The 25,196-nt window shown below is 42.6% G+C and overlaps 1 protein-coding gene across 2 annotated transcripts in view; it reads right to left on the bottom strand.

Annotated features, from left to right (window-relative positions):
* The window catches only part of LOC119970251 (E3 ubiquitin-protein ligase RNF38), a 237,422-nt gene that overhangs the window by 169,371 nt on the left and 42,855 nt on the right, over positions 1 to 25,196 (bottom strand). For both annotated transcript variants that reach the window (XM_038804563.1, XM_038804562.1), the window contains exon 2: positions 23,357 to 23,427. In XM_038804563.1, coding sequence (XP_038660491.1) covers positions 23,357 to 23,427 — 71 coding nt within the window. The remainder of the gene's footprint in view (positions 1 to 23,356; positions 23,428 to 25,196) is intronic.

Raw genomic sequence — 25,196 nt, 5'->3', positions numbered from 1 at the left:
GAAACTTGTTGGTCTTCCAGTGCAAAGCGTTGTCCCCAACCAAGTGTTGCAGACTGTCACATTCCAAAGCCCAGGACTATGTGCTGCAGCATGCACTAAAGCTTGGGGTAGCAGCAAGGAAAGGTAACTTTCTAAAACCTTTCAGCCATGGTGCACCAAGGGGAGGCGAATTGTATAGACCCCCCTCAGGTAGTATGATTCGCATTGAATGTAGTCGGTGAATATTGCATTTATCACGAGTGTATTGAAGCACTTCATAGTGCAACTTGATCTACACAGACAATTTAAATACCAATTGTATCCTTTGTAATAACCATTTTGAAATATCTGTAATGTTTCTCGGATTGCACTGAAGCACCTCGGAGTGCAACATGCTGTACATAGATAACTTGAATACTATTGCACTTTGTGTGCTGGTCATTTTGAAATGTTTGTCATGTTCTTTCAGATATTTTATATTTTTGCAAAATATACATTTGAAATCCAAAGAGATAGGGCAAGGCATCAGAGGCGTCTAGCAACGTAGATACCAAAAAACAGGGTGGGACAAGAAAGGATAGAGAATTTAACAAAAATTGTACAACAAATAAGATCATTGCAGGAAATAGAAGTTTTAAAAAATGAAATCAGAAGTTCCTATCTGAATGTACAAAGCATCTGCAATAAGATAGATGAATTGGCGGCACAAATAGAGATAATTTATATAGATCTAATCACCTTTCAGAGCCATGGTTAAAAGATGATCGAGGTTGGAAAATAAATACTCCAGGGTACATAATACTTTGGAAAGGCAGACAAAATGGCAAAGGAGGAGGGGCAGCCCTGATAGTAATGGATCACAAAGACTTTTAAAAGAAGGCACCTAGCTTCAAGACAGATTGAAATAGAATCACTATGGGTAAAAAATTTAAAGTAGCAAGAATCAGAAAAGACTGGTAGTTTATAGGCCCCCTACCAATAGTTAAACCGGTAGCCAGAGCATTAAACAAGCCATTTTGGAGCTTGTAACAAAGGCAATTTAATCTCTGGGGAACTTTAATCTCCATATAAACTGTGACAATCAAATTGACAAGAGTAATCTAGAAGATGAGTTTGTGGAATGTTTTCAGTTTCTTGGAGCAATATGTTTTGGAACCAATTAGAAATGAAGCTATCTGAGATCTAGTATAGTCTATTGAAGCAGGGTTAATTACCAATGGTGTGGTAAAGAACCATTTGGAAATAGCGATCATAACACCATTGGATTCCATGTTAAATTTGGAAGTTACATACTCCAATTTTAAATTTAAAGCCAATTACAAGATATGAAGGACGACATGGTGGCACAGTGGTTAGCACTGCTGCCTCACAGCGCCAAGGACCCGTGTTCGATCCAGCCAAGAGTCACCGTCCGTGTGGAGTTTGCACATTCTCCCCGTGTCTCCGTGGGTCTCACCCCATAACCCAAAGGATGTGCAGGGGAGGTGGATTGGCCACGCTAAATTGTCCCTTAATTGAAAAAAATAATAATTGGGTACTCTATATTTTAAAAAAGATTACAAGATATGAGGAGAGAACTGGCTGAGATAAACTGGGTAATTGACTACAAGGTGTGGCGGTAAATGAGCAGTTGGAAAGATTTGAAGAAACTATTCAAAATCTTCAGCAACAACACATTCCATTCAAAAACAAACTCAACAAGAAAGACCCATCTCTGGCTCACCCAGGAAGTTAGGTATTAGATTAAAAAGAGGCTTACAATATTGCAAAAATCAGTAACGAGTTTGAGTATTAGGAGTGTTTTAGAATCATCAAAGGGCAACCAAAATGTTGATTTAAAAGAAGGTAAAGAAAAGATTTTAAAAAGTAAACTAACCAGTGACATAAAAACAGATAGTGAAAGCTTTTAGAAGTACATAAAAAGGAAGAGAACAGCTAATGTAAATATTAATTTGTTTGAACCAGAGACAGGAGAAATTATCACGAGCGTTGAGGAAATGGCAGAGACATTAAACAAATATTTTGCATGTGTCTTCAAAGTAGAAAACACAAATTTAATTCCAGAAATAGACGGTAAACTTTGGGGTTAAGAGTGTAAGGAAATTAGGGAAATTAATATTGTGAAATAGGTATTGGAGAAACTTATAGGACTAAAATCTAACAAATCCCTTGGACCAGTTGGCTTACACCCGAGAGTTCAGAAGAAGATAGCTGCAGAGATACGTGGATGCGCTGGCTGAGAATTTCCATAATTTCTTGGATTTGAGAACAGTCCTATCAGAGTGGAAGTTGGGGAAGAGAACACCGGAAACTATAAGCCAGTTAGTCGAACGTCAGATGTTGGAAAAATGCTGGAATCTATTAAGGAAGTGTTAACAATGCCCTTAGAAAAGCATAGTGTGATTGTAACACGTTTTACTTGGGGAAACCCCATTTGACAACTTTATTGGAATTTTTTGAAGATGTAACAAGTAGATAAAGGGGAACCAGTAGATATAAAAGAACTGGATTTTCAAAAGGCAATTGATAAGGTGCCACACAAAAGGTTAATAGGTAAGGAAGAACTCGTGGTGTTGGGAGTAATATATTGGCATGGATAGAGGATTGGTCAACAGACAGGCAGAAGAGAGTGGGCATAAATGCAATATTTTCAAGGTGGTGGTGAATAGTAGAGTACCACAAGGGTCAGTCCTGGGCCTCAGGTATTTATAGGGCTAGATTCTCTAATCCCCCAGCTGTGTGTTTCTTGGCAATGTGCATTCACTGACAGCAGGATTCAATCTTCCCTCCGATAGTCAAATGGGATTTCCCACTGAAGCCACCCCATGCCACCAGGAAACCCATGGGCAGGGGTGCCGGTGGGGACAGAATCCCAAATCTATATTAATGACTTAGCTCTTCATCTAAGTTTGTTGATGTAACAAAGCTAGGTGGAAAGCTAAGTTATGGTGAGACTGAAAAGAGATATAGACAAGTTGAGAGTGGACAACACGAAGCAGATAGATTAAAATGTAGGGAAGTGTGAAGTTATTCACGAAAGAGAAAATGCTGGAAAATCTTAGCAGGTCTGGCAGCATCTATAGGGAGAGAACAGGGCTAATGTTTCGAGTCTGATGACTCTTTGTCAAAGCTAACAGACAAAGTGGGAAATATTTATACTGTGGAGTGAGAATGAAAGGAGAGTCATAGCCACAGAAACCCAGGAAAACCAGGTGCTAGTGGCCACAGAAACCAAGGGGAAGAGTGCTGATGGCAGTCCCCAGAGAGGACAAAAGATGTGAAAGGTCAAACAACAGGGAAACTAACATTAGAGGAGGAACTGTAGATGTGGGGGGAGGAGAAGGGGGAAGCAAAGAGGGGAACGGTGAATAAGATTGGGGGGCGGAATTAAACATATATTAAGAAAGAAATGGTAAAAGACTGTTAAAATGAAATGAAAACAAATGTGTCGAGGTGGGGTAGAGCTGATCATCTGAAGTTGTTGAATTTGCTGTTCAGGCCGGAAGATGAGATGTTCCTCCAGTTTGCATTGAGCTTCCCTGGAACATTGCAGCAGGCCAAGAACAGACACGTGGGCATGTGAGCAGGGTCTTTTGTTAAAATGGCAAGCAACAGGAAGGTCAGGGTCCTGAATGCAGCACAGTAGCACAAGTGGATAGCACTGTGGCTTCACAGCGCCAGGGTCCCAGGTTCGATTCCCCGCTGGGTCGCTGTCTGTGCGGAGTCTGTACGTTCTTCCCCGTGTCTGCGTGGGTTTTCTCCGGGTGCTCCGGTTTGCTCCCACAGTCCAAAGACGTGCAGGTTAGGTGGATTGTCCATGATAAATTGCCTTTAGTGACTGGGTTACGGGGATAAGGTGGAAGTGAGGGCTTAAGTGGGTCGGTGCAGACTTGATGGGCTGAATGGCCTCCTTTTGCACTGTATGTTCTATGTAATTCTATGTAATGTGCACAGACCGAAGATGCTCAGCAAAGCGATCACCCAGTCTACGTTTGGTCTCTCCAATATAGAGGAGACCCCATTGGGAGCAGAGAATGCAGTAGACCAAATTGGAAGAGATTCAAGTGAAACGCTGCTTAACCTGGAATGAGTGTTTTGGGCCTGGGATGTTAAGCATGAAAGAGGTAAAGGGGCTGGTGTTACACCTTCTGCGATTGCATGGGAAGGTACCATTGGTAATGGGAGAGGTACTAAGTATGGTGGAGGAGTGGACTAGATTGTCTCGGTGGGAACGGTCTCTGCGGAATGCTGACAGAGGGAGTGAAGGGAAGATGTATTTGGTGGTGGCATCACGCTGGAGTTGGCAAAAATGACGGAGGATTATGCTTTGCATACGGAGGCTGGTGGGTTGAAATGTGAGAACAAGGGGGGCTCTATCCTTGTTCTGGGAGGGAGTGGAGGGGGCGAGGGTAGTGGCGCAGGAGATGGACCGCACACTGTTGAAGGCCTTGTCCACAACTGTAGGTGGGAAATCACGGTTGAGGAAGAAGGAACACATTTTCGAAGCACCATTTTGGAAAGTGGCATCATCGGAACAAATGCGACGGAGGCGAAGGAGTTGAGAGAAAGGGGTGAAGGGTGCAAGGAGCTGTAGTCCAGATAGCTGTGGGAGTCAGTGGGCTTGTAGTGGATATTAGTATTGCTGGAAATGGAGACAGAAAGATCAAGGAAAGGATGGGAAGTGTCTGAGATGGACCAGGTGAAAGTGATGGAGGGGTGGAAACTGGAAGCGAAGTTGATGAATCTTTCCAGATCTGAGCGAGAGCATGATGCGGCACCAAATTCGTCATCAATGTATCCGAGTTGTGGGAGGGGGCCCGGATAGGCCTGGAACAAGGAATGCTCCACATACCCCATAAAAAGGCAAGCGTAGTTCAGACCCATGTGGGTACCCATTGCTACACCTTTGATTTGGAGAAAGTGGGATGAGTTAAAGGAGAAGTTGTTGAGAGATAGAACAAGTTCAGCCAGGCGGAGGAGAGTGGTGGTGGATGGGAATTGTCCGGGCCTCTTTTTGAGAAAGAAGCGAAGATCTCTCAGGCCATTCTGATGTGGGATGGAGGTGTAGAGGGGTTGCACATCCATGGTGAATAGAATGCGGTTAGGGCCCGCGAACTGGAAGCTGTCAATATGACGCGGTGCATCAGAGGAATCCCGGATGTAGGTGGGGAGGGAATGGACCAGAGGGATGAGGATGGAGTAAAGATAAGAGGAAATAAGTTTGGTGGGGCAAGAGCAGGCTGACACAATGGGCCTGCTGGGACAGTCCTTTTGTGGATTCTGGGAAGTCGGTAAAAGCGGGTTGTCTAGGGTTGGGAGACTACAAGGGTGGAAGCCGTAGGGGGAAGGCATCCCGAGGAAATGAGGTCGCTAACGGTTTTGGAGATAATGGCTTGATGTTCAGTGGTCTGGTCATGGTCCAGGGGGAGGTAAGAAAAAGTATCTGAGAGTTGGCGCTCAGCCTCTGCGAGGTAGAGGTCAGTGCGCAATACAACAATAGCACCCCCTTTGTCGGCAGGTTTGATGACAAAGTCGGGGTTAGACCTGACGGAGTGAAGAGCAGAAAGTTCGGAAGGAGAGAGGTTGGAATGGGTGAGGGGGGCAGAAAAATAAGACAGCCAATGTCCCGTCGACAGTTCTCAATGGAAAGATCAAGGGCAGGTAATTGTCCGACGGAGTGTCCACTTGGAGGCAGAATGTTGGAGGCACATGAAAGGATCAGTGGAATGGGGGGGAGGATTCTTACCCAAATAAGTGGGCACGGAGACGAAGGCGGCGAAAGAAGAGTTCAACATCATGTCGAGCCTGGAATTTATTGAGGTGGGGACATAAGGGTACAAAGCTGAGTCCTTTGCTGAGAACAGCACGCTCAGCCTCAGAGAGGGGAAGGTCGGAGGGTATGGTGAACATGTGGCAAGGGCTGGGGCTGGCAGAAATGGGGTACGAGGTACTGGGACTGGTGGAGGGCCTGGGATGGGCAGTGGTGTTGATACTGGGAGAAATGGGATACGAGGGATTGGGACTAGTAGAGGGCATGGGATGGGCAGTAGTGTTGATACTGGGAGAAACGGGGTACGAGGGATTGGGACTGGTGGAGGGCCTAGGATGGGCTGTGGTATTGAAGAGTTGTTGAAGCTTAAGTTCCTTAACATCTGTAAAAAACAGGAAAAGATTCTTGTTAAGGCGTCGAATGATGCAAAGGATGAAATGAAACTGGGGACATGGACAGCTTTGAGAGAGAGTAAGACAGCGGTGCTGGAGAGAGATGTCGAGTGTCTTCATGTGGCGACGCATGGCACTGAGTGTGGCTTTCAGGAAGCGGCGAGAGCAGCAGTTGGAAGAATGTTGTATATCCTGGAGGTACCTGTAATCCTGGAGGTTACACGCAGGATGGAATTTAAGTTGAAATCCCCGTGGGGTAAGTCGGAGACGAAGACAGTCACTGAGGAAGGAAATATGGCTGTGGAAACGAGTCCTTGTCCAACACTAAGAGAGAAATGGAAAGCAGTGAAGTTGGATAGTGGGGAAGGGACTTACGGAAATCCTGTCGGAGAGAAGAGCTGTAAGGGTAGGCATTCCTGGAAGTGAGGTGGCAGTGAGTTAAACACTGGATAAAAGAAAATTACTGCGGATGCTGGAATCTGAAATGAAAGAGAAAATGCTGGAAAATTTCAGCAGGTGTGGCAGCATCTGTAGGGAAAGAAAAGCTAACGTTACGAGTCCGATGACTTTGTCAAAGCTAACAGACAAAGAAAGTGGGAAATATTTATACTGTGGAGTGAGAATGAAAGATGAGTCATAGCCACAGAAACCCAGGGAAACCGGGTGCTCATGGCCACAAAAAACCAAGGGGAAAGAGTGTTAATGGCAGTCCCCAGAGAGGACAAAAGATGTGAACGGTCAAACTGCAGGGAAACTAACATCAGAGGATGAACTGTAGATGTGGGTGAGGGGGGGGGGGGGGGGGGGGGGAAGCAAAGAGGAGAAAGGTGAAGGAAAGGTGGATAAGATTGAGGGGGAGGGGAAATTAAATATATATTAAGAAAGAAAGAAATGGTAAAAGACAGTTATAATGAAATGAAAACAAATGTGTTGAGGTGGGATAGAGCTGATCATCTGAAGTTGTTGAATTCGATGTTCAGGCCGGAAGGCTGTAGCGTGCCTAACCGGAAGATGAGATGTTGTTCCTCCAGTTTGCATTGAGCTTCACTGGAACATTGCAGCAGGCCAAGAACAGGCATGGGAGCAGGGTGTTTTGTTAAAATGGCAAGCAACAGGAAGGTCAGGATCCTGAATGCGCACAGGCCGAAGATGCTCAGCAAAGCGATCACCCAGTCTGCATTTGGTCTCTCCGAAATAGAGTAGACCCAATTGGGAGTAGCGAATGCAGTAGACCAAATTGTGAAGTTATTCACTTCAGTCAAAATATCAGAAAAGCTGAATTATTTTTTAGGGTGAGAAACTTGTATGGATTAATGTTCGAAGAAACGTAGGTGTGCTCATACAAGGAATGCAAAGAAATTTCTATGCAGGTAGAACAAGAAGTTAGTACGGCAAATGGCATGTTGGCTTTATGGCAAAGGGATTGGAGTACAGGAATAAAGAAGTCTTGCCAGAATTCTAAAGTGTTTTGGTGAGACCACATTTGGAGTATTGTGTGCAGTTTTGATCTCCACATTTCAAAAAAATACATGCCTTTGAGGCAGTACAGCAAAGGATCACTAAATTGAATCATAGAACAAAGAGAACAAAGAAAAGTACAGCACAGGAACAGGTCCTTCGGCCCTCCAAGCCCGTGCCGTCCATGCTGCCCAACTAAACTACAATCTTCTACACTTCCTAGGTCCGTATCCCTCTACTCCCATCCTATTGTGGGGCAGCACGGTAGCATTGTGGATAGCACAATTGCTTCACAGCTCCAGAGTCCCAGGTTCGATTCCGGCTTGGGTCACTGTCTGTGCGGAGTCTGCACATCCTCCCGGTGTGTGCGTGGGTTTCCTCCGGGTGCTCCCGTTTCCTCCCACAGTCCAAAGATGTGCAGGTTAGGTGGATTGGCCATGATAAATTTCCCTTAGTGTCCAAAATTGCCCTTAGTGTTAGGTGGGGTTACTGGGTTATGGGGATAGGGTGGAGGTGTTGACCTTGGGTCGGATGCTCTTTCCAAGAGCCGGTGCAGACTCGATGGGCCGAATGGCCTCCTTCTGCACTGTAAATTCTATGTAATATTCATGTATTTGGCAAGCTGCCCCTTAAATGTCACTATCGTCCCTGCTTCCACCACCTCCTCTGGCAGCGAGTTCCAGGCACCCACTACCCTCTGTGTAAAAAAAATTTCTTCGTACATCTACTCTAAACCTTGCCCCTCCCACCTTAAAAACTTATGCCCCCTTGTAATTGACCCCTCTACCCTGGGGAAAAGCCTCTAATGATCCACTCTGTCTATGCCCCTCATAATTTTGTAGACCTCTATCAGGTCGCCCCTCAACCTCCGTTGTTCCAGTGAGAACAAACCAAGTTTATTCAACTGCTCCTCATAGCTAATGCCCTCCATACCAGGCAACATCCTGGTAAATCTCTTCTGCACCCTCTCTAAAGCCTCCACATCCTTCTGGTAGTGTGGCGACCATAATTGAACACTATATTCCAAGTGTGGCCCAACTAAGGTTCTATACAGCTGCAACATGACTTGCCAATTCTTATACTCAATGAAGGCAAGCATGCCATAAGGCTTCTTGACTACCTTCTCCACCTGTGTTGCCCCTTTCAGTGACCTGTGGACCTGTACACCTAGATCTCTCTGACTTTCAATACTCTTTAGGGTTCTACCATTCACTGTATATTCCCTACCTGCATTAGATTTTCCAAAATGCATTACCTCACATTTGTCCGGGTTAAACTCCATCAGCCATCTCTCCGCCCAAGTCATAGAATTTACAGCGCAGAAGGAAGCCATTCGGCCCATCGAGTCACCAGCTCTTGGAAAGAGCACCCTACCCAAGCCCACACCACCCTATCCCCATAACCCAGTAACCCTACTCAACCAACACCAAGGGCAATTTTGGACACTAAGGGCAATTTAGCATGGCCAATCCACCTAACCAGCACATCTTTGGATTGTGGGAGGAAACCGGAGCACCCAGAGGAAACCCACGCACACACGGGGAGAACGTGCAGACTCCGCACAGACAGTGACCCAGCCGGGAATTGAACCTGGGACCCTGGAGCTGTGAAGCAATTGTGCTAACCACTATGCTGCTGTGCTGCCCTAATTGGTCCCTGGGTTGGGGGAATTGTCCTATGATGAGAGGCTAAGCAAATTATACCAATATTCGCTGGAGTTTTGAAGTGGGCAGCACAGTAGCATGGTGGTTAGCATAAATGCTTCACAGCTCCAGGGTCCCAGGTTCGATTCCCGGCTGGGTCACTGTCTGTGCGGAGTCTGCACGTCCTTCCCGTGTGTGCGTGGGTTTCCTCCGGGTGCTCCGGTTTCCTCCCACAGTCCAAAGATGTGCGGGTTAGGTGGATTGGCCATGCTAAATTGCCCGTAGTGTTCTAAAAAGTAAGGTTAAGGGGGGGTTATTGGGTTACGGGTATAGGGTGGTTACGTGGTTTTGAGTAGGGTGATCATGGCTCGGCACAACATCGAGGGCCGAAGGGCCTGTTCTGTGCTGTACTGTTCTATGTTCTAATAAAGAGGCAAGCTTATTGAAACCTACAAGATTCTGAAGGGTCTTGATAGGATAGATGCTGAAGATGTCTATTGGTCGGGGAAGCTAAACTGTAGGGGTACAGTCTCAGCATAAAGGACTGATGACTTAGGACTGAGATGAGGAGAAATTACTTCACTCAAAGGGATGTCAATTGTTGGAATGCTCTGCCTCAGAGGGTTGTGGATTATCATTCATCGAATATACTTAAGGCTGAGATAGACAGGTTTTTGGTGTATCAGGTAGTCAAGGGACATAAGGAATGGACAAGAAAGTAGAGTTGAATCACCAGATCAGTGTTGATCATTTAGAATGGCAGAGCAGGCTCTATGGGCCATATGACCTATCCCTGCTTCTAATTTGTGTATTCCATTGGTGAGGATCACTGCTTGCATGTCTTCATGGAGTAGGCAGAAGATGGTGTCAAATTTCTGAGGGTAGCCAAATTTGAAGAGTATACTCCATAAGCTTTCATGGTTGATACTCAAAGGCTTTTGTGAGGTAAAGAAAAGCCTAGTACCGTGATTGGTGCTGTTGCTCACTATTTTCTTGTATTTACCACGCAGTGCAGATCACGTTGGTGGTGCCTCTCAATGGTGAAAAGCACAATGTGACTCTGGAAGAAAAACAATTGAGGAGGGTTCTTGCAATGATTTTCCCCGTGTTAAACAGACTCCTCTGTAGTTACCACAATCAAACTAATCTCCCTTCTAGAGTATAGTCATTATAGTCATGATCACAATGTGCCTGAGATCCCCTAGCATGTACTCCTTTCCCCAGAATAGGGATGAGGTTGTGCAGTCATGCCAGGAGGGTATGTCAACTCTGTTTCAGGATTTTGTTAGGGATTCCATCTGCTCTGAAGGCTTTATTGTTTTTCAAGTGGCATTGTTAAGTGGCATTTTCAACTTCGCTCTGGACCGAGATGGTGCCAAGACTGAGCCGGATGCAATATTGATGAGTGGGAGTTGAAGGCGTTGAGACTTGAACTTGTAACCTTTAACACTGGAGAGACAGAGCAAGCTCTGAACCACAGCTGACTAGACAAGGGTAAGTAGAGCAGAAGTCAGGTGACCAGGGCAGCCAGTGAACTGCATGCATCCACTCTGTCACTGTTCAAACAGTAAGAAGTCTTACAACACCAGGTTAAAGTCCAACATGTTTGTTTCAAACACTAGCTTTCGGAGCACTGCTCCTTCACCTGAGGAAGGAGCAGTGCTCCGTAAGCTAGTGTTTGAAACAAACATGTTGGACTTTAACCTGGTGTTGTAAGACTTCTTAGTGTGCTCACCCCAGTCCAACGCCGGCATCTCCACATCACTGTTCAAACAGATTTCAATTCCAGCTACTTCCAATGCATTGCTTCCCTGGCTGATATTGCATAGAACGTATCGTAGAGAAACCAGCCACCTAAATTTATGCTCCAAGCAAGCCTGCTCACCACACCTGCCTTCCTTTATCTAATCCTAACAGCATATCCTTCTATTCCTTTCTTTCATATGTGCTAATCAAGCATTCCCTTGATTGCAATAATGTAAATTGCTTATAATATATGCTGAAGAACTGTTGCTTTCAATCACATCGGTGAGGACAACTTGGCAAAACAAAAGAAATGAAAGTGGAGGAAATATTGTAAAACCCTTATCCCTTTTATGAAAAATACCTAATAATAGTAAACTGTTTGGTCTCCCAGCCTTTACTTATCAAACCTGAAAGCACAAATCCAGACATGTGATTTTTTAAACTGCTTGTAATAGAACCACTCCTACAGACTTTATCAGCTATTCTGTGCTTTCTATGCAATGCTTGCTCACCCATCACTGCCCTGAATGCTGGGGTATGGTTCTGTGGGTGTCAGCAGTCTCCATTTGAAACCCTAGCCCGGCAACTCTTGGAGCATTGTGCTCAAGTGCAGTTTTGTACAATTCCAATATCAACAGCCACGCAATTTCTCAGGCATCTTGTGCTGCCCCGTGCTGCATTCAGGACCCTGACCTTCCTTTTGCTTGCCATTTTAACAAAAGACCCTGCCCACGTGTCTGTTCTTGGCCTGCTGTAATGTTCCAGTGAAGCTCGACGCAAGTTGGAGGAACAACAGCTCATCTTCCGGTTAGGCACGCTACAGCCTTCCGGCCTGAACATCAAATTCAACAACTTCAGATGATCAGCTCTACCCCACCTCGACCTATTTGTTTTCATTTCATTTTAACAGTCTTTTACCATTTCTTTCTTTCTTAATATATATTTAATTCCCCCCCCCACCCCCCAATCTTATCCACCTTTCCTTCACCTTTACGTGACAGTCAACTACAGATGGGTATGTTCAGTCACATGAGGTTGATTAAAGATGATTGTGAATAAGTGAAAATGCAAGCAGAATGTGTAGGAGACCAATGGAGGTGGAAATTCTAAGATTTGGGATCTGCAGAAAACCAACACTGACTCTAAATGAGCTAAGAACAAAGAAACAACAAACAACTGGGCATAAAATGCATCACAGGCTCTTGCATTTTTGTACTTACCAAGTACAGTGGAAGGGATTCAATATGTTTATCAAGCATTGCTCTTCAATACAGCATTGGTTTGAACTCTCACTATTTTAAACCAACTTTAGAAAACATTACACTGCACCAGTATGACATTTCCACTTGGACATCATCCTCCCCCATACCATCTTGATCCTGTCCAAATATGTTGTTAAGATTCCCCACCCCACCCATGACCGCACATCCCAGCATACACCCATGGTCAATTCTGTTACCCCAGTTGCAACCCAATACTCCCTCTAGGTAGAATTGAAGTTCTGGATGGAATTGAAGTCATAGCCAAGGAATCACCTGAATAGTTTCTCCCGCTCATGCACAGTTACCCTGCCGTTCTCCAAGGATGAATTCTTGGTTCTCTCTTATTTCTAATTTGCTTGCTACTTCTTGGCGATCTCATCTGTAAACACAACCTGAGTTTCAAGAAGTACACTGAAAGCACCCAATTTTGCCTCAGCACCAACTGAGATGTCTCCTTCGCTATCTCTTAATTTTCAGACTGCTTGACCACCATCCAGTACTGCATACGTGGAATTTTTCTCCAACTAAATAGCATAGAATCATCAAATGGTTACAGCACAGGATGTTGTTCAGCCTGCCATGTCCATGCTAGCTCTCTGGAAGAGGAACACACCTTGGCTCACCCCCTTTCCATCTGCAGGTGCTTACTCAATAGCCTTTTGAATCTGCCAGGCATTTCATTCCAGATGCTAACCAATTGCTGAATGAAGTTTTTTTTAAATGTCAATGTTCATTTTTTTACCAGTGACCTTAAATTTGTGTTCTCTAGTTCTTAACCCTCCCAAAAGGAAAGTTTCATTTTAACTACTAGGTCTACCAATCTGTTTTGAGCACATCTTTCAAATCTTCTCTCTCACTTCTCCTTCAAGGAGAACATTGTTACCTTTTCAAATCTAGCCACATAACTGAAATTTGTCATCCTTGGGACTATTCGCCTAAATATTGTCTGTACATTCTTCACATCCTTCCTAAGGTGGGGCCCTGAAAAGGACAAAATATTTCAGTTGAAACTCTTGAATAAAGGTTCATCATCTCTCTTCCTTACTTTTGTACTCTATGCTTCCACTTATAAAGTCCACAAGCTCATTTGCCTTTCTAATCACATTTTCAACCTGCCATGCCACCTTCAATAACTTGTACACATATACCCACTGTCTCTGTTCATGCACGTGTTTAGAATTGCACCCTTTATTTATATTGCCTCTCTTTGTTCTTCCTCCCAAAATGCATAACTTCACACTTCTCTATATTGAATGTCATCTGCCATGTGTTTGCCCATCCCACGAGCAAGTCTTTGTTCTCCTGAAGTCTTATCATTATCCTCCTTAAAGTTAACATGCCATGTACACCCAAGCCTAGGTTATTAATATACATCAAAGAAAAGCTGTGGTCCTCATAGAGACCCCTGGGAACCCCACAATATTCCTTCAGTTCAAAAAACAACCACTCACTTCTACTGCTTCCTGTCACTCAGTCAACTTTGTCTGCATGCTATCACTCTTCCTTTTATTCCATTGGCTTCAACATTTTATAGAACACATTTTAGATATCCACGCACAACACATCAACCACATTACCCTCATCAATCTATTCAGTTACCTCACAAAAATGCAAATCAAGCTACTTAAACACGTTAATAAAAGAAAAGTACTGCAGAAGCTAGAAATGTGAAATAAAAACAGAAAATGCTGAACAAACTCAGCAGTTCTGGCAGCATCTGTAAAGAGTTCTGCGCCACCTCCTCTGTATCCTTTCCCACTATATCCTCTGTACATTTCTACCTTGCTTCAGTTCTGTAGAAGGATCATTTAGATCCAAAAGTTAACTCTGTTTCTCTCCACAGATGCAGCCAGACCTGCTGAGTTTATCCAGCATTTTCTGTTTTTATTACTTAAACACAGTTTTCCTTCAACAAATCCATGCTGGATTTCCTTAATTAATCTACTCTTGTATAAGTGACTGTTGGTAAAACTTTCCCACTGCCGAGGTTAAACTGACTGGCCTGCATTTATTGGGTATCTTTTTCTGAATAAGGGGTAAATTTGCAATTCACCGGTTCTCAGATTGGTAGACCTAATAGTTAAAAAGGAACTGTAAAGGTTTATGGCCAGTGCTTCTACAATTTTCTCCCTTATTTTCTTCATCCAATCCTGGTAATTATCCTGGTAACTTAACAATTTTGAATACAGCCTTCCTAATACTTCCTCTATCAATTTTTAGCCCATTTGGTGTCTCAACTATTTCAACCTTCACCAAGACTTCAGCCACAGCTTTTTCCTTGATAAAGACATGCAAAGGAGTCACCTACTACCCAGCCATGTCCTCTACCCCCTATGTGCAGCTCCCCTTTTGATTCCTAATCTACCCTCCCAGTACCCGTTTCCTATTTATATGGTTATTGTTCCAAACACTGAACTTTACAAGACGGTTATTTTTCAAAATGCCTCCTTTAAATGGAACCTTCTGGAAAAGGGGATGGGGAGGTCATACTAAACACCTTCACTTGGAGACAGCTCCATATAATCTGGTTGCGATAGCGGAAGGAGCTCAAACAGAAACCTAGTGAAATATCAAATGGCACTTTTCATACCTGGGACAGCTGTTTTTTGAGACAGAGAGACAAAGCAGAAGCTGTTGAGTGAAACAACAAATCAGCTATCACAGTGAAGAGCTGAGAAAGACTGTTGTGTGTTAGCCAACCAAGCAGGATGCTTGTGAGGAGCTGTATTCTGTCTGAAAGGAAAAGAACAGAACCAAAGGGACCTGTGGATATTTAAGGAACAAGAGGAGTCACTGAGGTGGGCCTTGCTGGACAGGGGGGGTGAAACAGATGCTATTTTAAAAAAATCAAAAAGCATATTTTTAAGAGAAACAAAATCAAATTGTTTTGAATGCATATTTCATATACCAAAGACAGGCCAAACTAATTGTAATCAAGCTAGTTTCTACAGGTTATTCTACATGCAAACTCACATTATCTAACTCAGTGGCTTTCTCCTTTTGATTCATACCTTTAGGCCTATGACATTTACTGTACTTTACTTTTGTAATATCCGAGCCACTGAAACAAAACATCTGAAGAAAAATCTAAATACAGACATTTCACTCTATTGTTCAGATTGTGATGTCATAAAAACTGCTCCCATCACTACCAGAGTACAGAGAATTGAACAAAAAGTCTTATTAAAAATGAAAAAGTAATATGACTAAAGGCCCAGAACGCAAGACAATATAAGGCTGAAGAGAGTATGAGCAAGATGCAGTAAATCAAGCATTAAGGTAATGGATGAAGTTTGGTTGTCCCATTAAAATTCCACCACTTAAGAATTTTGGAACTAATTTCAAGAAATGCTAATTGACTGTCAGGTAGTTATAGAAGTACAACATTAGTAATTCTGCCCTTACCAAGAACGCAATATAACGGGGAAAAACAGATTCCTGTTTTGGGCGTTTTTAACAGGGTGTTTCTCGGCGCCCGCAATACTTAATTTCCTGCTCAGCTCATCAGTACAGGAAGAGATTGGGACGCCATTTTTTAAATGCCGCCCCAATCTCTGGATCCCCCCTCGGACTCCCCACTGCAGCCTCTGGACCCCTTCCCCCAACTTACCTGTTAGTGGGGTCCTCGAGCCCTCCTCACCCCACTTCATAAGGGGACGGTACTCCCTGGCCCGATCCCTGGCAGTGCCAACCTGACACCTAGGCAAGGCCCCTGCTAGCCTGGCAGACCACCTGGGCACCCTGGCAGTGCCAGGGTGGCACTCACTGTGCCTGCCTGGCAGTCCGGAGTCTGACCACCCAAGGGCCTCCGATGGCCTTGGAGACCCCACGTTTGTGTGGCCCAGTGCTAAACGGCGCCATAGCGTGGTCTCCCAGGCATAGGCATTCGTTCCCGGACCTTGGGAGAATCCGGTGCCGACATATTTAAGTGAACCTAACTGCTCACTTAAATATGCAAATTGCTTAGTGAGGGCAAGATCCAGATTGCAACGTCTAACGAGATCTTGTTAGATTGAGAGACCTCTCGTGAGATTTAATGGCCTTGTTGCGTCCCGAGTCAGACACTACGAGAGTGTTCAATTTGGTCGCAATTCAGTAATTAATGTCTCATTTTGACATACACTCTCTAGGTAATGACCGTCATGATGGCTAAAATATGATTGGCCGTACATGCAATGCTTACAGAAATATGTGTGTGTCTATACAAATATACACATACATATATAAATATATGCACACATATAAATATAACACACCTCGGATACATACGTACACACATACACAAACACACAAAAATGAATGCATCTATAACATGCATACCACATGCAAGGTTTGTTGTGTCTGGAGTTGCATGTAAATCAAATCAGGCAAGGTCATCAGATTTCAGCAGGGGATTTCAGATTTCAAATCCTGTTGTACACCTCACCAACGGTTTGAATATTTAGTGAGGGGGGGATCATGCGGTAGGAGGCTGGCTAATCACAAAATAATACAGCACAGAAGAGGCCCATTGGCCCATTTGAGTCTGCATCGACGCGTGAAAAAGACCTGATTTATCTACTTCATCCTATTTGCCAGCACTTGGCCCATAGCCTTGAATGTTATGATGTGCCAAGTGCTCATCCAGGTTCTTATTAAAGGATGTGAGGCATCCCGCCTCTACCACCCTCCCAGGCAGTGCATTCCAGACTGTCGCCACCCTCTGGGTAAAAAAGTTTGCCTCAAATCCTCCCTAAACTTCCTGCCCCTCATCTTGAACTTGTGCCTCCTCGTAACTGACCCTTCAATTAAGGGGAACAGCAGCTACCTATCCTCTCTGTCCATGCCCCTTATAACCTTGTACACCTGATCAGGTCGCCCACTCAGTCTTCTCTGCTCCAGCGAAAACAACCCAAGCCTATTGAACCTATTCATAAATAAAATTTTCTATCCCAGGCAACATCCTGGTGAATCTCCTCTGCACGCCCTTCAGTACGATCACATCCTTCCTACAATGTGGTGACCAGAATTGCACACACTATTCCAGATATGACCTCACCAAAGTTCTATACAACTCCAACATGACCTCCCTGCTTTTGTAATCTATGCCTCGATTGATAAAGGCACATTTCACCACCCCATTAACCTGCCCCTCTGCCTTCAGAGATCTATGGACAAACACTCCAAGGTCCCTTTGTTCCTCTAAACTTCCCAGTCTCATGCCGTTCATTGAATATTTCCTTGTCACATGATTGTAAAATTTATTGAAATGTTTTAAAATGAGGTTCCAGCCCTTTGCGGACGTGAACCTCATGAGGTCACTGACAAGGGGTGTACAAAATCAGGAAACAAGGGTCGCCTGCGTCGCCGTTCTCTCCGACAATGAATGTGGGCTGAAAATCGACCCCCTAGTCTGGCAGTACTGGGGGTTGATAGAATCTGACAATTTTGCAGGCGTTACATCAAACAGCATTCTATAGTAGGCAGCCCAGCAGAGTTGATTCAAACTGCCATCAGCTATCAACATCAGCTGTTAACACATTGATTTTCACAAGTCCATTCACAACCCTCCTTTGCACCCTCGGGTGTCTCGCCACTACTTTCCACATTGTCAAGTCACTTCTGCCTTTATGTTTCCAGAAAAATCATGGCTTGGGGCCACTCCTAGCATGCAGTAGGAGTAAATAAGCAGAAATGTTAATGTACTGAGAATACAGATTTATACAGTCTTTCACAGTCATAGATTTCCATAAACACAAGACCTGGCCTTCTCAAGCAGGCTCTTGAAAGGTCATTGTAAGTTTTTCATGGATTTTCTTTTTTGCATTGTTATTCACCTATTACAACATTCACAGTCCCACAGTAGACATTATCAAACTCAATTTCATTAGCCACTTGCTTGAGAAAATCTCATGATCTGGATAGCATCTTTACTTCCCAATTGTCTAGTTAAAATACAATGGCTCCATGGATTGTAATAGACCTTGTATGTACTCAATATGGTGATCTTGCCTGCATGCTCTCTTAGTTCAACTGAAAAGCCTTCTTGTGAGTGTTCAGACATTATGATAACTGAAAATAAGAAATACAATAGTTAGGAATGTGTTCTAGTGGCTGTAGGTTTAAAGGGGAAATTAACTATTGTTTTTAAGATGGGGGGGAAAGCAAATTGTCTGAGTTAATAGAACTAGAGTTTTGATATGCTGATTAGTACAGCAACACTGGGAACATGTGTTCGCCTAAAGTAAGTTTGGTACAAAATGAAAGATGAGGGGATGGGGGGCTTCACGGTGCCGCAGTGGTTAGCACTGCTGCCTACGGCACTGAGGATTCAGTTTTGATCCCGGCCCCAGGTCACTGTGTGGAGTTTGCACATTCTCCCCATGTATGCATGGGTTTCACCCCTTGATGTTACAACCCAAAGATGTTAGTTTAGGTGGATTGGTCACGCTAAAATTACCCCTTAATTGAAAAAAATAATTGGGTACTCTAAAAAAAAAATTTTTTTTAACTACAAAAGATGGGGTGGATTTAGCATTCTAAAAGGGGAGCTCATGTAATAATCGTAATTATGGGTAACTTCCGAGAAGGTTAGTTCAGATAAGTTAAGATCAAAAAGAAAGAAAATGGGGGGGGATTTTCCAACCTTTTTCGCCAGCAGGGTTTTCTAGTCCCGCCAACAGTGAAACCTGTGCTGGAGGGTGGATTCAATGGGAAATCCCATTGATAGCTGCAGGACCAGAAGATCCCGCTGCCGGCCAACGACAGGGTCTATCCCGCCACTGAGATCTCATCACGGGGGAACATGGAAAATTACCCCCATTATATCAGAGGTAAATTCACCCTATGCAAAGAGATGCTTTGAGATCGCAGCCCACACAGCAGGAACCTGTGTTCGCTCCGAACAAATTCTGTTTGGAGAAAGCCTTTTTTGAGAAGCCAGTTGGCTCTATCCCAAATTGGAAACAACCATAAAAGATATAGATGCTTAGTGTGGTAACCACTGCTTCATTTTGCTTATAGTTTTAAAACCTACGGGATGTTGTTTCGGGAGATTCAGCTCTGAGGTTAGAAAAATAGAAGGTTTGAAATTGGGTAAATATTGTGGATGAACATTAATGTAATTGTAGTTTTCATTGAAATGTGATTTGCCCAGTAACAAGATTAGCAGGAGTCTAGAGACGTTAAGGCCCAAATGGCCATATTAGAAACATTGTTTACCAGAGATCAGTGGGGTTATACAAATGGTAACTTCTCACGGCAAGGAATTTGAACGAGGTAGACAGCAGTAGACAGAGGGGAATGTCAAAGAGATTGAACAGTAGTTTACCATCCAACAAGCAGACAGGCAGTTCCATCTGTGATCTGAGCCATGGAGGCCTGTTCTAGTTTATATTTAAAGCCGCAGCAGATTGCAGAGACTCTCCTCTAAAACTCAGTTTTGTGCCTCCGCTGAACCAGGAAGAGACATTTTCCCAGACACGGTCACCTAAGTGGAATTGTGTGGTAACTATCACCTTGATCTAACCTAAAATTGGATTTGTTTGGGAAACGGGTTATCTCACCTGAGTTCAGGAAACGTGGGTATATTTTGGAAAATATACTTCAGATAAAATGCCATGTTTAGTTATTCATATACTTGTGTCATAGTCTATATAAGTCATTTGTCATGTGTTTTTTTTCTTTTACTCTAATAAATATTCTTTATTAATTGTTTACACAATGGTTGGACTCATTCCTCACTGGGTTGAACATGGTTCTTCACATTATTCCAGATACAAATACCCCACTAAGAACCAGTATTTCAAGTTATCCTTCAGGATTTTGAGACATTCTCACAGCTAACATCAGCAGGTTTCTTAGAAAATGTAAAAAATTGATGTCTACAATGACTGGTCTGTTTGGTATTTTACCCCAAACCATCCAATTCAACATTCTAAAATGGCCCAAATAGGTAAATCTGGCCATTGATTAATAACCGATCAAACAAAAAAGGTCCTCCAGGCACAAAAAATAAAACTACCAATATCTTAAAATACCCTTTGCTATACATAGAAACATACATAGAAGATAGAAGGAGGCCATTCATTCCTTCAAGCCTGCTCCACCATTCATTGTGATCATGGCTGATCATCAAGTTTAATACCCTGATCCCACCTTCGCCCTTTATCCCTTTAGCCCCAAGAGCTATATCTAATTCCTTCTTGAAATTTCGCAACATTTTAGCCTCAACTGATTTCCGTGGTAGTGAATTCCACAGATTCACCACTCTCAAACATTTCTCCCAGAAATGTTTAGTAAAAGAGAAACAAAGAAAAGGACAAGTTTATTTGTGTTGCAAATTTCCTTGACACTGCATTCAGTGGGGCCTAGAACCGTATGGAATATGAAATATTAAGAGGGCTATAAAAACAAAATTTAAAAAGTATTCTTTTAAATTGCTCTATTTTTATTCCTCACGCCCAGACAGCTTTATACAAATCGAGCTGCAAGACAATGTCCAAAAGTAGTAAACCAGAATTGCCCAATATGTTACCTACTAACTAGCGTGGCTACTTGGGAATCATGGTGTGACTCATTGCATTTCAGATTTGTAATAAAAAAATTGAGTATTTACTCCCTCATTGGGCACATGATGTCAATACTCAGCATGTGTATGCCTGTGAACTTGAACCAGTGTGTGTTTATTGGTGAAATAGATGAAAAATGAGAGCAAATTCATATTTCTGATCATTGTGCGTTCCTTATTTCCATGGTTAGTGAAGGATGGAGTAAATGCACAAAATGCATTTATCTGTATGGAGTGAATATACAGACTTTTTATACCAAAATGTGGCTAAAATACTCATGTCCAGCATGTTCCCAGTTCTGACCGGCACAACTATTTTTTCTTTCAAAACTAGCAATGCATTTCAAAATAAGTATTTCTAATAGATTTTTATCTTTCAGGTGTGTCCTAACATTTTTAAATGACTAACAGGGAGTTCTACATTTACAAGCAAAAATAGAAAACCCTGTGGCAGAGGCCACAGATCTATAGACCCGCAGGTGTCAACAGGATTTCCCGGTGACAGCACCTCTCTTCACTGGAAACCTTTTTGCCAGCGTGGGACCGGAATTTCCGGTGTGAGGGTGCGAAAATCTGGTTCAGTCCTTTATCACGAAAGCTGTTTGATAAAAAACTTTCTTAGATTATTTGAATGCCGTAACTAAAAGGTTCCTTGCTGTCCATTTGCATTCTTTAGACCGCATGAGCAATTTGTGCATCAAGGTCATTTTGTGCTCAAATGCTCAATCGTAAACAAAAAGTTGCTTTGCATCAAATTATACATGTGTTTTCACGAAATATTCTACGGAGTAGACTGACCTGGTAACATGAGTTACAATCAGCGCCACAATTCGCATATATATAGATATAGGTTATGTCTATACATGCTCATTCCAAACACAAGGTAAAATGATTCGCACTCTGGAAGGGAGACACGAGAATTTGATCTTACCCACGTGAATAGCAACATGGGAGAGGTTATTTTCTGACTGTGCTTCTGGCAATGAGCTGTGATCAGAAACTCCAGAACTTGGCAAAGCCAGTACATTGCAACATTCTTTTAACTTTCAAAATGGAAGCTACATTCATGCAAGAATTCTAGAATGATTCAAATGATGTCAGGTGAATTTTAATTTTATTTGATTCTCAATGGGATCGCTTATGAAATACAAAATGTACGGACGGCATGATATCGCAGTGGCTAGCACTGCTGCCTCACAACGCCGAGGATCCCGGCCCACTGCCCGTGTGGAGTTTCCGTGTGGAATGCACATTCTCCTAGTGTCTGTGGGTCTCACCCCCACAACCCAAAGATGTGCCGGGTAGGTAGATTGGCCATGCCAAATTGCCCCTTAATTGGTTCAAAAAATTATTGGGTTCTTTAAATTAATTTTTTTTAAATAATCCCTACAGTGCAGAAGAAGGCCACTCGGTCCATTGAGCCTGTACCGACCCTCTGAAAGAGTACCTCACCTAGGCATACTCACCTGCCCTATCCCTGTAACCCCACCTACCCTGCACAACTTTGGACATTACGGGGCAATTTAGTATGGTCAATCCACCTAACCGGGGAGCACCCGAAGGAAACCCACGCAGACACGGGATGAATGTGCAACTCCACTCAGTCAACCCAGGCCAGAATTGAAAACGGATCCCTGGCATCCTGAGGCAGCAGTGTTAACCACTGTGCCACCATACCATCAGATGAATGATTGTTAATCAGTACAGAAAGGATCAAACTTATTATTGATTGTTCATCAATATAAAAATATGAAATTGACACTGCATTTTATCATTATAGGCTTCCAACTTTGTAATTCACGTAAAAGCATATATGATGAAAACAGGTTTAGAACATCAATTTCTCTAGTAAACATATTTTCCCTCAGAATCCAATCTTGGATATAAAATGCTGAAGGGAATATTGGATCTAACAGTTCTTAGCTGTCTGAGATGCTATTAACTGTGAAATCAAGCAAACATACCAAAATATATTGTATACAGAGGAGGTCTACTTTGCAATTAGTGGCCATAATGCATCTTCTGAACCTAAACATTTCCATTACACATAGACAGATCTGTTTGTGATGCCATGAAACATAGGTCAATAGTAATTAGCTTTTCTTCATGGAATTTGAGAAAAAATATTCAAGTTTTTTTTAAAATGTTCATTTTTCTTTTTTGGTGAAACGCTTACATTTCTATTCTTCATTTTCATCTTAGTATGTAGAAGGCATATTTTCCTACTTTATATTTACATTTTTACATTATTCTCATTAAAGGAGACTGACTCCTCCTGCAGTATGACCCTGTTCTCAAGCAGCATGTGCAATTGTCCGAGACACAACATCTCATTATCACATTTATCACTTAATAGTTCACTGTCACGTTCATCATTCCAAGTTGGCTTGGAAGCACTAGAGCAACTACTTTAAAATATATTTCTCTACTGGAATGAGGTTACATTATACAGAATTTTAAAACAGGACAAATTAGCCATACCGCAGGCTGCTGAGCATTTCAAATCTCATTCCACCTCGTAGACAGAATTAGTTGAAAATCAAATAATAAAAACTCACCTTATCGCTGTCCTCATTGAAAGGAGGGTCACGTGGATTTTGGTGATAGGGAAAGGAAGGAGCCATGCCACCTATAAAATTAGACAATAATTATTAGTAAAGTACCAACCAAATTCAACTCATTCATAGTTTCTTAAAAAGACAAGAGAATCATATAATAAATCTACATAATGCAATTTTAACCCTTTATTAATAAAGGCAAATACATTTTTAAAATTCATTTACGGGACGTGGGCATCACTGGTTAGGCCAGCATTTATTGCCCATCCCTAGTTAGATCCGCTCTTATAGGAGATGGTCATTGCCTGGCACTAATGTGGCATGAATGTAACTTGCCACTTGCCAGCCCAAGCCTGGATATTGTCCAGGCCTTGCTGCATTTGGACATGGACTGCTTCATTATCTGAGGAGTCACGAATGGTGCTGAACATTGTGCAGTCATCCGCAAACATTCCCACTTCTCACTATACCGGAATCTTTAATTTAAATTTGATCATTGGCCTTGATTAGAACTTCCACCTGTCTTGAGGTTAATCAACCTTATAATTATCTAATTTATTTTAAAAAGACCAAGAAATGAAACTATGTAACAAAACAGAGAGGGAAAAATAACAGAAAAGCAGGGTAATTTGAAACAGAATCAAAGACGTGGACTGAGAAGGAAATGCAGCCACTTAAAAAAAGAGGTAGATCTAAAAATATAGATAATAACAAAGTTAAAGGCATGGAAACAGCTCTATATAAGAGAGCACTCAGTAGAGTGCTTACCACTGCCACGCTATGTTAACTCAATACTACAAATGGATAGATCTTCTTTGAAGCTTTTACCTGCCTGATTGATGCTCTGTAACTACAAAGCTGAACAATAAATATTTTTATTAAGAGCACTGAGGAGGCTTTGGGTCAATTCAATCCACCAGCCTGCTCTGAAAACTATGCTCACATTTTGACAGCTGTGACAAACTGCATCACAGCAGATCATAAGAATATAAGAACTAGAAGCAGGAGTAGGCCATCTGGCCTCTCGAGCTTGCTCTCCCATTCAATAAAATCATGGCCAATCTTGTGGACTCAGCTCCACTTACCCACCCGCTCACCATACCCTTAATTCATTCACTGTTCAAAAATCTATCTATCTATCTTTGCCTTAAAAACATTCAAGGAGGTAGCCTCAACTGCTTCACTGGGCAGGGAGTTCCAGATTCACAGCTACAATCCATAACATTTTAGAATAATCTACAGTATTCCAAACAAAATAAGCTACAACATTGTAAAAGAAAATGTTAATTTGCCCTCTCAATGCTAACAGATGCATACTTAAAAAAATTCTGGATCCAGATCTTTGCCGAATTCCTTCCTTCAGCCATACACAGTGTACAAAGTTGTGTGAAATCCATCCATTAACTTTTGAGATACATTTTTTCAGACAGACTAACAAACCAAGAGGAGCACTTATTCAATTTGTCATAACAGCAAGTCAAAACATCTTTGTGGTACTTTCTTCAACTTACTTATTCATTGATCAAATTTGAGACTATCCTTAATATAGTCATTTGCTTTTTCACAGGACTTGTCAGGAAACAGAGGTGGTTTCAAATAATTGATATTTGTATTTGTGGATATTAGAAATAAGGTATAGTTTTAAGTAAGTTTAATTTTTGTATTTCAGTATTTGAAAGGGTAGACTTCAGGTTGGTTTTGATACATGCATGGTAATGAGGGTTTATGATGTGAATGCCCAAACAGGGCTTAAAGGAAAACTAGGTTAGTTGCTTAGCAACCAGAGGTCACCCGAGGACAGAAAGAACTTTTGAGTTAGTTGTAAGATAGTGCTAGAGAA

Source organism: Scyliorhinus canicula, chromosome 8, assembly GCF_902713615.1.
Source record: "Scyliorhinus canicula chromosome 8, sScyCan1.1, whole genome shotgun sequence".
Classification (NCBI taxonomy): domain Eukaryota; kingdom Metazoa; phylum Chordata; class Chondrichthyes; order Carcharhiniformes; family Scyliorhinidae; genus Scyliorhinus; species Scyliorhinus canicula.
This window is presented reverse-complemented; position numbering and strand designations above follow the sequence as displayed.